Raw genomic sequence first — 17,261 nt, forward strand, 5'->3', positions numbered from 1 at the left:
ACTTGTGGGGAAAGGAAACTTCTGTTCAGTATATCCTGTTTGCATATCTATTTTTTTGTTAAATTGAAAAGTAGCAAATATTATTGAGACTGGCATTTTGAAATAAAATCAAAATATGCCAGAAATGTCTGGTAGGTCATTCAGCAACTCTGGATAGATGATACTCGACGTTTCAGGCTGAGACCCTTCGTCAGGACTCACTGAAGGAGGAGCAAGTAAGAGATTTGAAAGTGGGAGGGGGAGGGGGAGATCCATAATGATAGGAGAAGACAGGAGGGGTAGGGATGGAGCCAAGAGCTGGACAGCTGATTGGCAAAAGGGATATGAGATGATCATGGGACAGGAGGTCCAGGGAGAAAGAAAAGGGGGAGGGGGGGAAAAAGCCCAGAGGATGGGCAAGGGGTATAGTGAGAGGGACAGGGAGAAAAAGGAGAGAGAGAGAAAGAATGTGTGTATATAAATAAATAACGGATGGGGTATGAGGGGGAGGTGGGGCATTAGCGGAAGTCTGAGAAGCCAGTGTTCATGCCATCAGGTTGGAGGCTACCCAGACGGAATATTAGGTGTTGTTCCTCCAACCTGAGGCATATCAATTTGCAATTACATTTACGTGATGGGTCTCAGACAGGTACTCTGAGATAGTGATGCTCAGGAATTTAAAGTTACTGACCCTCTCCACCTCTGATCCTCCGGTGAGTACTGGCTCATGGACCTCTGGTTTCCCTCTCCTGAAGTCTACAATCCTTGATCTTGCTGACACTTAGTGAGAGGTGGTTGTAATGAAATCACTCAGCCAAATTTTCATTCTCCCTCCTGTATGCTGATTCATCACTACCGACAACAATGGCATCATCAGCAAACGTGAATATGGCATTGGAACTGTGCTTAGCCCCACAGCCGTAGGTGTAAAGTGAGTAGAGCAAGGGGCTAAGCACATATCCTTGTAGTGCGCCTGTGCTGCTGGAGATTGTGGTGGAGATATTTTTGCCAATCCAAACTAACTGCAGTCTGCAAGTGAGGAGATCCAGGGTTCAATTGCGCAAAGGAGTATTAAGGACTAAGTCTTGAAGTTTCCTGATTAGCTTTGAGGGGGTAATGGTATTAAATGCCGAGCTGCAATCGATGGAGGGCATGCTGATATATACCAGATGTTCCAGGGTTGTGTGAAGAGCCAATGAGGTAGCATCTGCTGGACCTGTTGCTTCGGTATGAAAACACTAGTGAGTAAATAAGCAGGTTTATGCTGTTGCATTTATTTGAACAAAGGGCCTCTTTGTTAGGGGCTACATTTGCATGCTATTGGGAGGAATAATACAGCTCTGACAATACTTTCAACCCTTCCCTCTTTAACTGTGCAGGTGCAGACACCATTGTCGTATTCAGCCCATGATATATATGATCACTGATGGTCTCTCTGCTGATGCTACAAAATCTAGATCCATTTTCCAGGTCTAGTTCTGATGAAGGGCCATTGACTTGCAACATTCTTGGCTTCTCTCTCCATGCATATGTTTTCTTTGGACCAGAGGGAATAGTCATAGTCATACTTTCTTGATCCCGGAGGAAATTGGTTAGAAGAATGTCCATTTAGAACGGAGATGAGGTGGAATTTCTTTAACCAGAGGGTGGTGAATCTGTGGAATTCATTGTCACAGGCGGCTGTGGAGGCCAATTCATTAGGTAAATTTAAAGTGGACATTGGTAGGTTCTTGATTAAGGACATCAAAAGGTTATCAGGAGAAGAATGAGGTTGAGAAGGAAAATAAACAAGACATGATTTATTATCAGTCAGTCATGATGGAATGACGGAGCATACTCAGTCGGCTGAATGGCTTAATTCTGCTCCTATGTCTTATTGTCTTGTAATTTCCGATATTTCCTCTTTTTTATTAGTATAATTCTGTTTTTAAGATGTCAGTAGTTAAACTCACTTTACTTTCCGTATATGCAGAATGTTTAGGTTACAGCCCACCGATCCCAAGTTCAGTAGGGCCAGACTGTACATTTTGGAGTTGGATAAGGTATTAAAAAGAAAATATTAATTCTGATGTTGAGATTTCAGTAGATCTTTAGAAATATATTATGATCTGCTTTTTGATTTTTCAGAAATCCTGATGCTTTGGCATTTGGCCCTCCTGGTTTTGTTTCCCACCGTCTTTTTAAACTTACTGGAACCCTGATTTCTATTTCTACCTCCAACTTTGCTCGGGTCCCATTTCCCCAAGTTCCCTTTAGACTTGCCTGGTTCACAGGAAAATTTATTATACTGTACTGCTGTGTAAAATCTTATAAGAAATGAATTATGAGAATTGGAGTACTAGTAAGAGTGGTATCCAATAATCTGGAAAATCTGCTTGTGGGTACTACCAAAGCCATAAGCATGCCAGTATAGTTTTTTCTATAAATGAATTGGGGTCAGTACTGTGGTTTGGGATTTCATATTTCCTTACAACATTGAAGGAAACAATTTGGCCCATCGTCTATGCTGACTCTCAAAAGAATTTCGTAATGACTTTCCTTCAATTATTTTCTCCATATCCTATTCTCGATCACCATTCTTCTCTCTGATTCTTCAACTATTGCGGGAGCAATCTACACGTGGGAGGAGATGGGGAGAACTTCACACAGTAGTGGTCTGGATTAAACCAGGTTTTCTGGGGCCTTGCAGCAGTAACTCTACATGCCATGCTGGTAATAGATGTGATTGCTCACAGCAAGCTGGGAAAGTGCTGGCAGGACAGGAGGTACAGTGTATGACTTCACTGCCTAGCCTGTCTATCTGAGTGGGTTGTGCTGAGTTCACATTGTGGTGCATATTGAAGTCTGGTTTCATTTCATACCTGAGCATACTTCTGGATTTATCAGAGGTCTTTTTCCTTTGGTAGAAAAGTAAGAACAGTAAGCATTTAATAATGACTTTCAGAATTATTACTTTGCAGCCTACATATTTCTCAGCTTGTGCTTCATTACATTTTATGCAATTAGATTGTAGATTGTCTCCTCCAATCTTCATCCCTGGGTTCTAACCTCACTTCACTTGGAGCTTACATTCTCTCTGTCCAGTGTACAGGAATGACCCCTGAGCTCTTCCCGTTGATCTTTTCTATTTTTATTTTTACACTCGTAATGAAGCTGCCTCTGAAAACTTCACTTGTATTGCTGCTGCAGTTGGTGTGCCGGAGTGCTATAAGTGGCAGAAAGAATTAATGGTCTGTGTGGCAGTTCGTATTATAAATGTTCTTTGTACATGTTATTCAAAGAACATTTATTATCAAAGAATATATAAATTATACAACCTTGAGATTTGTCTGCTTACAGACAGCCACAAAGTAAGAAACCCTAAAGAACCCAATTTAATAAAAAGACCAACACTCAATGTGCAGAAAGTAAAATACACAAATCATATGAACAATACATGCCAGCAACAGCATTCCGAACCAAATTGTGTCCGAAGATTTGAATCCCAGGAGCAGCCCAGAGTACGCCCAAAGCCTCAGTTCATCATGTTAACGGGGCGAATTGCCGTGAAGCTCATAGACACAAAGCACAGCAGCTGGGGCAGTCTGACAGCCTCTGTCACAGAGAGAGGAATGAACATTGCCAGAAAGCAAGTGAAATCGACTCGACTCTCTCCTTTGGTCCCAACACTATGCTTTTCCTATCTGGCCAATGTTTAGATTGTCTAAGCAGCAGATTATGCCTCGCATTAGGACCCAGGCCCCTCCTCTGTGAAATGCTCCAGGCCTAGACCCTGCCGTCTAGCAATTCACTCAGCCTCATAACCCAGCCCAAAGCTGTTCTCAACCTCTCCAAAGTGGCTGGGTGCTTAGAGCGATCCAACCTCACATCGGGTTGGTTGGACGGGCATTGAAACTCCTCTAAGAATCACTCACTCCAACTCCCATCGGCATTGATTTTGCAGTACACCAGCATGGCTCATCTCTTGAATTTGCTTCACCTTCGTTCGCCTCTTCATTGTTGTGATAGATTACCACAATTTTACTTAAGAAAAAGTGTTATTAATAATGTTTTTAGTTGAATTTCTTGCCTTTTGAACTACCAGTAAGCTGAAACTCCCCTTCAGTAGCGCCATCTTAAGCCAGAAATTTAAGATTATTTATCTATCTATCTATATCTATCCATTTATTTACTACTGTACAATTAAACAACAACAGAGTATAGTGAAACTTGAATAATCTGCTATTGAAATGATCAGACATCCAGGTGCTAATTCCCATGTTGCCTCTAATGCACCAGAGGCCCAGTGCCCATGCTTCCTGTACGACTCCGAGGCAACACACCCATCCCTTGTCCTAACACACTGGGGGTCCCAGTTCCCACACTCTCCTGTGTCATACCAGAGCCCTGAGCTTGCATTGATATATTTATTGTACTACCGTTTAGCATGCCAAAAGAAAAATGTGAATTAACTGTTTTGGAGTATAAATGGGAATAATACCTAATGGAATGGAAAATCTATCATTCCAGCACCATCAAAGTCTGGGAAAGCCACATATACTGAGTTTTACTGTCTGAACCCAAACAAATTGCATGGGCTTGTTCTTTTCTTGTTATCCATTGCCTCCACCTTGATTTTAAGTGTACCATTTTGTATTTATCCATGCAGTTGCCACCATTTGCCATGGAATAATTATTTTGCATTATTTCCAGGAAGCGACCTGCTTACGTATGTGATGTATCTGAAAAGCAATTGGATGGCATGAGGTGAAGAAACTGGTAAGAATGGTGAACATAGGCAGTGAGCCATTGGTATCAGAAGAGCCGAACTTCAGTGCCCAAGCCAGAAAAGTGGACTGGACTATCATCATCCTCACATGCCAGTACAAAGACAGTCTACATGCCTTCCAGCGAGGTATGTTTTGCAGAACCTGTGCATGAGTAAACTGTCCAAACATTGATTGCAAGCTGTTAACTGGTAACTATTCATTTTGTAGAAGATTTGAGGAAGAAATCATTCTTGCTGTCACTATGACAGCAAATTGTCCACTGTGAATTAGATTCTGTTTTTCTTTAGTTGTGTAGAACTTATGCAGTTGCTGGAAAATTGAATTTAATTTTTGCTCTTGGATCTCAGAAGATGTTTGACAAAATACTTTGGAAATGCATTGTTGCTGTAATTAAGGTGGTAGCAAGTAGAAGAGGTTGACGAGGGTTGGGATAGTTGTGTAAATAATTTTAAATAGTGGAACTTGCAAATAGGTGAGCTATTCTAATTTCATTTGATGTGGAATAGGCCCCTTGAAAGATGGGTGTTTAGAGTAGTAAGCTGTGAGTGAGGAAGCTGAGTTGGTTTCACTGACTTGGGTATTTTCAATGTTTGATTAACGTGGCAAAGTAGTCCCTTATTCGTTGACCATCCAAGCATCTTGAAAAATCCGTTGCAAGATCCACTTTCATAAGTTGCAATTATGTTGTAGCAGTTATCTGAACAGTTTGTATTCGCAGTATTGTCTCATTAAAACTACTTGCCCTTTGGAACTGAGAATGCAGTAGTCTCTGCTGGGATCTATTTCCAAAATCCCATTTATCACTGCTTGCATGGGAAACTAACCTTGCCTTTCAATGTGCAGTACCTGGCTATTGTTTCAGAGCTTCTGTTTAGACTGGATTACTAAATTGATCATGTTAATGTTCAGTGTGTTTAAATACATAGTTGGAGTTTCAGAACATTGTTCGTAGACTCTGGCGGATGTTACTGGGGTTAATGCAGTTCACCGGTCAGCTCTAGAATCTCACTTATCCCTTGTAAGGCAGAAATATCTGCTTTCTGCACACACTCTCCTTGCTGCATTGCAATTGTGTTTCCTATGCTATTACACGAACTGTAACTACCTTTTTACACTACGTTCAACACACACACTTCCGCTGCACTTGGTTCGTTTTAAGTGTTCTAATAGTAACTGTCAAAAAATACCGAGGTGATCTCCTGTCTGCATGCCTCACAGTTTTTCCTCAATCTCTTAACCACGCAGGTCAAAACAGCATCGACATTCTCAGTCAACACAGCCGCAAAACACTAACACGGTTTGCAAAACACACTCAGCCAATTAAAGCAATAAATACTTGCAGCAAAGGTGAATAATTCAATTAAAACAGCATTACATCATGAACAGTGACAGGATAATCTCTGGCAAAACACTGACCATTCTCCTCACTGACACCATTCACACTTAGCAGTGTAGTCAGGTGTACAGTGTGCTACCTGTGCCAGAAATCAGGACATTTAGTCCATTATTGTAAATACAATGATTACAACATTGAAAGACCAACAGAATGAGATGCAAGTATGAAAACACACAATCTTCACTATAATCTCAGCAGTTGTTCACTATACTCTCATCTGTTGTTACATGAAAGTCAAATACACAATTGCTCACCTTTAGGAAAAAAAATTAATACACCTCTGCTGACAGAAATACGGGACAATGATAACCACCTTTGATCTATTCTGTCCCTAATGTTGGACCACATGTTTTCATCCAGATTACAGCATCTGTATCAAAAAGACAGGCAGTATTGGGGGGGTGGGGGGTTTGCGTTAAAAAGTGAACTTCAATCCGTAGAAAGAGGTGACATAGAGCATCTCATGGTTGAGCCCACTAGGGAAAAGGCATTTCTGAACTGGATGTTGTGTAATGAACCAGATTTGATCAGGGAGCTTAAAGTAAAGAAAACCTTAGGAGGCAATGATCATAAAATGATAGAATTCATGCTGAAGTTTGAGAGGGAGACGCTAAAGTCAGATGCATCAGTGTTGTAAAGGGAATTACAAAGTCATGAGAGGGGAGCTGGCCAAAGTTGATTGGAAGGGGACACAATCAAGATAATGGCAAAACAGCAGTGGCTGGAGTTTCTGGAGGAAATTCACAAAGTGCAGGATAGATGAATTATTCTAAAGGGAGGATGAGGCAACTCTGCGTGACAGGGGAGGTTAAAGACAGCATAAAAGGAAAAGAGAGGGCATATAATATAACAAAACTTAGTTTAAAACTTCATTGCTAAGGATAAAGTTTCAGGGAACTTGGAGGCACTTTATAAAATATGCCAAAATCAGCATGGTTTCCTTAAAGGGAAATCTTGCCTGACAAATCTGTTGGAATTCAGTCAGGATAGACAAAGGAGAGTCAGTGGATGTTGTTTACTTGGATTTTCAGGAGGCTTCTATCAAGCAGCCGTGTACGAGCTGCTGAGCAAGTTGCGAGCCCATGGATTACAGGAAGTATATCAGCATGGATAGAAGATTGGCTAACTGGCAGGAAGCAAGGAGTTGGAATAAAGAGGGCTTTTTCTGGTTGGCTGCTGGTGACTGGTGGTGTTCCGCAGGGGTCGGTGCTGGGATCACTTTTTTCCATGTTATATATCAATGATTTGGCTGATGGAATCGATAGTTTTGTGGCCAACTTTGTGGATGATACAGAGATAGGTGGAGAGGCAGGTAGCGTTGAGGAAGCAAGGAGTCTGCAGAAGGATTAGACAGATTGTGAGAATGGGCAAAGAAGTGGCAGATGGAATATATTGTAGGGAAGTGTATGGTCTTGCACTTTGGTCTCCAATCAGGGAGAACATTGAAAAATCAGAGATGTAAAGGGACTTGGGAGTCCTCGTGCAGGATTCCCTAAAGGTTAACTTGCAGGTTGAGTCGGTGGTCAGGAAGGCAAGTGCAATGTTAACATTCATTTTGACAGGACTAGAATATAAGAGCAAGGAAATAATGCTGAGACTTTCTAGGCATTGGTCAGACTGCCCTTGGAGTGTTGTGAGCAGTTTTAGGCTATGTATCTAAGAAAAGATGTGCTAACCTTGGACAGGGTTCAGAGGAGGTTCCTAAGAATGATTCCAGGATTGAAAGGGTTAATATTTGAGAGTTTGATGGCTCTGGACCTATACTCACTGGAGTACAGTGATGACGGGTCTCGGCCTGAAATGTCTTCTGTTCACTCTTTTCTATGGTTGCTGCCTCTCTATCACTGCAGATGAGTGGTGAAAAGATACATTGCCCCTTATGATGACATAGTATAGGCTATTGATCTTGGCATCTTGTTTCTTCTTGGACACTAAGAGTTATCTGTAAAGCTCATCAAGGACTGTGATAAGGTATGGAATGTTATATGGCCCAACCATTGTGAAGTGTGCCAGAACACCAGTGTCTGATATGGCTGCATACATGGTAATGTTTGAACCTCTCTTGCATGGTACCATGACTGTTGGCTTTTGCCCTACCACATTCCTCCCTCGTCTTTGTGTCTTGGACATATTGAAGCCAGCTTCATCAATGTAGATGAATTTGTGGTATCACGTTGGACTCCAGCTCCATTATCCTCTAATCACAAGAGAAAAATTGAAACACATGGAAAAGTGTATGAAATGGAATACAGTATTTCTTTGTAAAACCTACATGTACCATGTTGACAATTTGTCTGTACGTACAGATACCCCGGTTCCATAACCCTGTCACTGCTTCATTTCCATGTGATGGAGTTTCAACACCCTATTAATTGTCAATATACTGACTATGAATATTTGAGAAGTTGGTACAGTCTTCGATTACAGCTGTCACACAAGCGTATGCCATTGTTTTCTAGCACCACCTGAACAATTGTCTAGCATTGAACACCTTGGCTGAAGGTCCAGCATTGAACAGCTAGATGTTTTCTTTTACTTCTGTGAAAAAACAAGTATATTTCCATAGAGTACATTTACCGTAACATGTTATTTGTAGAGGGAAAACTGTACTATTTTACACATGAGTATCAAACTCAGTTACATAACATATAGATGTAAATTTGCAATGGGCGTCTTACCGATTCTCATTCCTGAATGTCCATATAATTGATGCCACATATGAACATGTCATATTAGGCTGCACCTTTTGACCAGCCTAATGCATGGGCAGACCATGATTTAGGACACGGTTAACAATTCTATGGGTACATCCTGGTCATTCACACAGAAGTAGTTTATATTGAAGCCCATCATAAAACAGTCAATAGTGGCCATTGCAGTTCCCATCTACAGTAGCCTTTAGGATGGACTGGAATTTTTAGACTTCTTTTTCTGTTGCTATATGGGATGATCACACAAAGTGATCTTCAACAGAGTGTTTCCTAAATGTAGTGGGAGGTTGTAAGAGAGAGGAAGAAGGTGCAGTGGGCAATGGGTGGCTCCACTTGCTTCTGTGATGTAATGGTTTACATAAAAGTACATCACAAACTGCATTTTTCTCTGGTCTTTTTGTACACTACAAATGAAATACTTATTGTAAAGTATGAAACCATTTGTAACAACAGAAAAGTTTGTGTGAGATCAGCATGCACTATATGCTGGTTGCTACAGATTTTCAGCATCTGCAGTCTCTCATGTGTCTCAGGTTTGTGTGAGAATTGCAAAATACAGGAATAGTACAGAGTGAAATTGTCTCAAATGAACATGTCTGAAGTTTATGTCTCACCTCAAGTCTTTGAATCTTTGTAGGTCAGAGTTATTATCGAGAACAAGTGTGAACTCTTCAAACACAGAAAGGAAATCTAGATAGTTTACTCCAGAATTTAAACATATCTTTAGGGGTGTAATAGGGTCAGAGCAGGTTTTATAGCTACTGATGGGTAAAGAGAAAGTAAAGTATGGAGAATAAAAATTGATCAGTTCAGACTGTACACGGTACCTGCTACCTGTCTGGCTAAAGAGACAGATTGTCAGATCATCAGAAACACTGTACAAAGTACATTGAAGCAGAAGTTGTCCTAAAGGGGGAGGAGGATGTGACTATAATGCCATGATTAATGACACAAGAAGTATCCTTTCTATGAAGGGTTGAAAGGATACATAGAGTATTGTGCCTACTCAGTTTCAGGGAGGAACATCTCAGGTTATTGGGCAAAAAGCGGATTTCTAATCATCTGAAGCCTGTTGAGAACAAAAATATAGAAACGCTTAGATAAGAGCTCCTGTTTGGTGTGTACTAGATATTAATTAAGAAACTGAACCTCAAAGATTAAATTTCTGGGTTAATACCTGAGCTATTCAGAAAATTGGCATTGGGATAAAAATGTTAGGGAAGTGAGTATATAACTAGAGAAGAGAGTTTTATTGCACACTTCCATCATTTCAAGGACAGAAGGAATTGTAATGGGGATGAGTGCCAGAGGAAGGAATGAATGAACTACACATAGACTTTAAATACATGTTAGTAGGTTTGGGGCTGGAGGAGTGGAGAATAGAGGTATGATCGGGAGAAAAAGCTACAGTGAATAAAAATCATGTAATAAATGAATGAGTACACTAGTGGTCCACTGTTGTTTGCTCCTATATCAATGATCTGGATGATAGTATGGTTATGACACCAAGACTGGGGGTGTAGTGGGCAGCAAGGAAAGCTATCATGGCTTGCAGATGGATCTGCATCAGTGGAAAAATGAGCTGAAAATGGCAGATAGAATTTAATGCAGACATATGCAAGGTGTTGCCCTTCAGTAGGACCAACCAGGGTAGGTCTTAGACAGTGAACGGTAGGGCACTGAGGAGTGTGATAGCACAAAGGGATCTGGGAATACAGATCCATAATTCATTGAAAGTGGCAAAGCATGTAGATAGGGTTATAAAGAAATCTTTTGACACAGTGACCCTTATAAATCAAAGTATTGAGTAGAGCAGATGGGATGTTATGTTGAAGTTGTATAAGATGTTGGTGAGGCCTATTTTGGAGTATCGTGTGCAGTTTTGGTCACCTACCTACTGGAAAGATGTAAATAAGGTTGAAAGAGTACAGAAAATATTGACAAGCATGTTGCTGGGTCTGGTGGTCCTGAGTTAGAAGGAAGGATTGAATAGGTTAGGAGTTTATTCCTTAGAACTAGAAGACTGAGAGGAGATTTGATAGAGATATGCAAAATTATGAGGGGTATAGATAAGCGGACTTTTTCCACTGAGGTTGGGTGGGAATACAACCAGAGGTCATGGGTGAAGGGTGAAAGGTAAAAAGATTAATGGGAACATGAGGGGAAACTTCTTCAATCAGAGAGTCATGAAAGTGTGGCATGAGCTGCCAGAACAACTGGTGCATTTGAGCTTTATTTCAGTGTTTCTGCGAAGAATGGATGGGTGCATGGATGGTAGGGGTATGGAGGTCTATGGTCCTGGTGCAGGTTGATGGGAGTAAACAGTTTAAATGATTTTGGCACGGATTAGATGGGCTGAAGGGTCTGTTTCTGTGTTGTGCAAATAATCCTCTATTCCTTGCAGTCCTCTCCTATTGGCTCTCTTAGCACGCATCTGCTCCCATTCCAATCTCTGTCCCCACAGGCTTGTGGATGTCCTCTCCTTTCGTTTACGATGTTCACATTAAGCTACAACATCAGTGGCCACTTTTATGTACGTGAGTATGTGCTGATTGGTGGACGAACAGATTTGTAATGATAGTTTAGAACCCTAGAGAGATTTAGAGTTTAGAATTGACCACATGTGCAGTTGGCTTGATCAAAGTGTCTAGGCAACTGATAAAAACTATATATAGTGGAACTTGCACATAGATGGCCTATTCTAAGTTCATTTGATGTGAAATAGATCCTTTGAAAGATGGGTGGGTGTTATGTGTAGTAAGGCTGTGGGAGAGAAAGCTGACTTGGCTTCATGTTTGATAAGACTAGAGGAGACAGCCTTAGAATAGAGGGGCATCCTTTTAGAACTAAGATGAGGAGGAGTTTCTTTAGCCAGAAAGTGGTGAATCTGTAGAATTCTTTGCCACGGGCAGTTGTGAAGGCCAAGTCTTTATGTATATTTAAGACAGAGGTTGATAGGTTCTTGATTGTTCGGGGAGAAGGCAGGAGATTGGGGCTGAGAAGAAAGTTGGATCAGCCATGACGAAATGGTGGAAGAAACTCGATGGGCTAAATGGCCTGGTATTGGTCTCGGATGAGATGTATCCCAGGCTACTATGGGAGGTGAGGGACGAGATTGCTGAGCCTCTGGTGATGATCTTTGCATCATCGAGGGAGAAGTTCTGTGGGATTGGAGGATTGCGGATGTTGTTCCCTTATTCAAGAAAGGGAGTAGAGATAGCTCAGGAAATTATAGACCAGTGAGTCTTACTTCAGTGGTTGGTAAATTGATGGGAGAAGATCCTGAGAGGCATAATATGATTGGGAATAGTCAGCATTACTTTGTCAAAGGCAGGTTGTGCTTTATGAGCCTGACTGGATTTTTTGAGGATGTGACTAAACACATTGATGAAGGTACAGCAGTAGATGTAGTGTATATGGATTTCAGCAAGGCATTTGACAAGGTACCCCATGCAAGGCTTATTGAGAAAGTAAGAAGGCATGGGATCCAAGGGGACATTGCTTTGTGGATCCAGTATTGGCTTGCCCACAGAAGGCAAAGAGTGGTTGTAGACGGGTCATATTCTGCATGGAGGATGGTGACCAGTGGTGTGCTTCAGGGATCTGTTCTGGGACCCGTACTCTTCATGATTTTTATAAATGAATGAGAAAGTAGAGGGATTGGTTAGTAAATTTGCAGATGACACAAAGGTTAGGGGTGTTGTGGATAGTGTGGAGGGGCTGTCAGAGTGTGGAAGTCGAATCCGGATAAAGTTACTCAGAGACCGTATAAGTACAAACTCTTTATTCCAAGCACCCGGGGCATACTCAGTTAGTCGCTCAAACAGGAACAGTCTATGACCAATCCTGCCCAATCCACTAACTAACAATTCCTCTCACAACACAGATATATTCGTCCAGATACCCCCCACACAAGACAGGCTGGAGCCAAAGTTATTTACTACGTGTGACGAAAAACCAAGTAATCAGAAGGTTGATGCAAATGAGAGAGATAAGTGAGACAATGGAGAAACATTCCAAATGTTAATGAGAGAGATAAGAGAGACAATGGAGAAACATTCCAAATGTTAATGAGAGACGAGAGAGATTAATAAAAGGAGACACAGTTCCGGGTATTGACAGACCGGTTGCTTTGAGCCTGAACTGTTTGAAGTTTGATGGACAGGCGATACCCCAGTAGGGGGATAAAAGGAACAGGTTTGCTAAGGCAAGACAGGCATCACGAGATAACGAGACCCTGGAAGTGCGGTGTGCCCCCACAAGTTGGTGATAGTTTGGAGGTCTGGTCGCGGGACCGACCATAGACGCACAAGGTGAAATGGTACGATCGGCGGGAACCTGGTGTATATGTCCGCCCTTGCCTGGGTGCCGGGTTCACTGCGGAAGAACGATCGTATCCGGAATGGAGGGGTCACAGTCGGTGACCTCAGAAGACAGTAAAAGGACTCGCCCGAAAGCCAACTGCGAGGTCTGTTTGCATCAGAAATTTGCATATTCACTCTCTCTCTCTCTCCAACGGCACAACAGTGATTACTGCGAACTGTACTCAGCTGAACTGAACTTCGCGTTACTTGAGACTGATCATTTTACCCCTAGACTGCGATAGAGCTTGATTGATTCCTATTATCCTAGTTCTGTGTACATGTGTGTTTTACCATTGCTAACCTGTTGCATTTATATCCTTATATACGTAACACATGACAGCTCCGAAAGACAAATTACAAAGTAGTCATAATGGCTTACACACACAGAACATACTGAAACTGACCTATCTCTATGCATGACTACTTAAGGAGATAAGCATCTTAAAACCCTAGCTAACTACCTTCAGGGGGAAATAGTGCTCTAACAAATTTTGCACATATGTTGGTCATCAAGGTTTCTCGCAGAAAAAAACAGGCTGCTATGTTTAATGACCTTTTACCTACTTTATGAAGAGGTTACAATGGGATATTAATAGGATGCAAAACTGAGCTGAGAAGTGGCAGGTAGAGTTTAACCCAGATAAGTGTGAGGTGGTTCATTTTGGTTGGTCAAGTATGATGGCAGAATATAGTATTAATGGTAAGACTCTTGGCAGTGTGGAGGATCTGAGGAATCTTGGGGTCCAAGTCGATAGGACACTAAAAGCTGCTGCGCAGTTTGACTCTGTGGTTAAGAAAGCATATGGTGCATTGGCCTTCATCAACCATGGAATTGAGTTTTGGAGCCGAGAGATAATATTGCAGCTACATAGGACCCTGGTCAGACCCCACTTGGAGTACTGTGCTCAGTTCTGGTCGCCTCACTACAGGAAGGATGTGGAAACCATAGAAAGAGTGCAGAGGAGATTTACAAGGATATTGCCTGGATTGGGGAACATGCCTTATGAGAATAGGTTGAGTGAACTCGGCCTTTTCTCCTTGGAGCGATAGAGAATGAGAGGTGACCTGAAAGAGGTGTATAAGATAATGAGAGGCTTTGATTGTGTGGATAGTCAGAGGCTTTCCCCCAGGGCTGAAATGGCTAGCACGGGAGAGCATAGTTTTAAGGTGCTTGGAAGTAGGTACAGAGGAGATGTCAGGGGTAAGTGTTTTTTTTTACTCAGAGTGGTGAGTGCGTGGAATGGGCTGCCGGCGACAGTGGTGGAGACGGATACAATAGGGTCTTTAAGAGACTCCTGGATGGGTACATGGAGCTTAGAAAAATAGAGGGCTATGGGTAACCCTAGGTAATTTCCTAGGTAAGGACATGTTCAGCACAGCTTTGTGGGCCGAAGGGCCTGTATTGTGCTGTAGGTTTTCTATGTTCTATGCTCCTATTTCTTGTGGGCTTTTAAAGTGTCTACTCTGATTTAGATATTTTCAATGTTTGTTTAACATTGATGGTCAATGAATAAAGGGACAACTTTCCAAAGCATCTTGACAAATCAGTTGCAAGATTAACTTTCATTAGTTATAATTATTTTGTAGCACTTATCTGAGCAGTCAGTATTTATAATATGGTCTCCTTGCTCTTTAAAACGCAGAATGGTGTATTCTCTTCTGGAACCCAACTCCCAATAACTTTTATCACTGCCTCCATAGAAAACTAACCTTACTTTTTAAATGTGCAATGCCTGGCTATCGTTCCAGAGCTTTTGTTGCTAATTAATTACTATGTTGATCATGTTAATGTTTAAAATTTATTATCAAAGTATGTACACGTTGGTCCGGCTGGTGGTGTAGTGGCAACAGCACTGGACTTTGAGGTGATGGTCCTGAGCTCAAATCTGGCCAGGTCCCAACCTGGGCAACAGCAATATCTGTGCGGAAGAAAGGCCTGGCAATCTACTTCCATATCTTGTCATGCAAAGCCCCACACTGTCTATGGGGTCGATGATGACTTGATGGCACTCTACAACAGCAACAACAAGATGTATACATTATACAACCTTGAGAGTCATCTCCTAACAGGCAGCCACAAAACAAAGAAACCCAAAAGAACCCATTAAAAAAAAAATAGAACCCATCAAACACCCAATGTGCGGAGAAAAAAAAACAAATGTAAGCAGGTAGCATTTTTAACTGAGCTCCACAAAGAGACCCTTAGTTCACAGACCCTTCATTCAGCACAGATCAGAGCAGAGCAGTGAGCTGACCGGGCCTCTCTCTCTCACCTTGGGTCCCAATACCTTTTTGGTCTGGCTTGGCGCCTAAATTGTCAACCAAATATCGGGTTTAGTTGCTTCGTTACGCTCTGGTGTCTGGACCCCATCACCTCGATTCTGCCTGTACCCCACCTTTCTGATTCATCATGGCACTTAAATCATAGTCCAAACATTGGGTTCAGCCTCTTCGGTGCGTTCTTGGGCCTGGATCCCGTCAACTCGATTTGGCCTTTACCCAACCTTCCCAATTCGGCCTGGTGCTTAAATCGCCTTGCTCTTATCTCGGTTCTGCCATATCGAATTGCCTCCAAGTCCAAAGGGAAATTACAGGCTATTGTTTGTGATGATCATATCCAGAAAAAGAGTCCTTACACATCTGGAGAAGAAGGATGCTGTTCTTGGACTACAGTTCAGCACTCAACACCATAATTCCCTCCAGACTCGATAAGAAGCTCAGAGACCTCGGCCTTCACCCTGCCTTGTGTAGCTGGATCCTGGACTTACTGTCAGATTGCCGGTAGATGGTAAGAGTGGGCTCCCTCAACTCTGCCCCTCTGACCCTCAACACAGGTGCCCCTCAAGACTAATACTAAGTCCCCTTTACTCCCTGTATACCCATGACTGTGTCGCCACCCGCAGCTCCAATCTGCTAATTAAATTTGCTGACAACACTACACTGATTGGCCTAATCTCAAATAATAACGAGGCAGCCTACAGAGAAGGAGTCATCACCCTGACACTGGTGTCAAGAAAACAACCTCTCCCTCAATGTCACAAAAACAAAGGAGCTGGTTGTGGACTACAGGAGGAATGGAGACAGGCTAACCCCTATTGACATCAATGGGATTGAGAGGGTGATCAGCTTTAAGTTCCTCGGCATAAACATCACTGAGGATCTCATGTAGTCTGTACATACTGGCTGTGTGGTGAAAAATGTACAACAGCACCTCTTTCACCTTAGGTGGTTGAAGAAGTTTGGTGTGGGCCCTGAAATCTTAAGAACTTTCTATAGGGGCACAATTGAGAGCATCCTGACTGGCTGTATCACTGTCTGGTATGGGAACTGTACCTCCCTCAATCGCAGGAGTGGTGTGGACAGCCCAGCGCATCTGTAGATGTGAACTTCCCACTATTCAGGATATTTACAAAGATAGGCGTGTGAAAAAGGCCCAAAGGATCATTGGGGACCCAAGTCACCCCAACCACAAACTGTTCCAGTTGCTACCATCCTGGAAACGGTACCACAGCATTAAAGCCAGGACCAACAGGCTCCGGGACAGCTTCTTCCACCAGGCCATCAGACTGATTAATTCATGCTGATGCAATTGTATTTCTGTGTTATATTGACTATCCTTTTGAAAATACTGTTTATTATAAATTACTATAAATTGGACATTGCACATTTAGACAGAGACGTAACATAAAGATTTTTACTCCTCACGTATATGAAGGATGTAGGTAATAAATTCCTTGTTTCATTGGCCAACTGCCAGAAGTCGCCGAGGTTCACCAGCACCATCTTAAACAGGAAGCTCGGTATGTTCAAACATTTAATAAGAGTTTCAGAACATTGTTCTCAGACTCTGGGGGAATATTACTGGGGTCATTGCATTTTACCAGCCAGCTCTGGAAACTCTCACTTAACCCCTTGTAGGGCAGAAATATGTTTTTACACACTCTCTCTCCTTGCTGCATTGCAGTTGTGCATCCTATGATAATACACTGAAGGCAACTAACTTTACACTACAGTTTACATACACACCTCTGCTGCACCTGGT

At 42.1% G+C, this 17,261-nt stretch overlaps 1 protein-coding gene across 2 annotated transcripts in view; it reads left to right on the forward strand.

Moving 5' to 3' along the window:
* The window catches only part of LOC134356069 (L-fucose kinase), a 370,621-nt gene that overhangs the window by 19,656 nt on the left and 333,704 nt on the right, over positions 1–17,261 (forward strand). For both annotated transcript variants that reach the window (XM_063066612.1, XM_063066613.1), the window contains exon 2: positions 4,672–4,873. In XM_063066612.1, the coding sequence (XP_062922682.1) occupies positions 4,744–4,873 (130 nt within the window). In that variant the 5' untranslated portion in view covers positions 4,672–4,743. The remainder of the gene's footprint in view (positions 1–4,671; positions 4,874–17,261) is intronic.

The sequence above is a fragment of the Mobula hypostoma genome, chromosome 14 (assembly GCF_963921235.1).
Source record: "Mobula hypostoma chromosome 14, sMobHyp1.1, whole genome shotgun sequence".
Lineage (NCBI taxonomy): Eukaryota > Metazoa > Chordata > Chondrichthyes > Myliobatiformes > Myliobatidae > Mobula > Mobula hypostoma.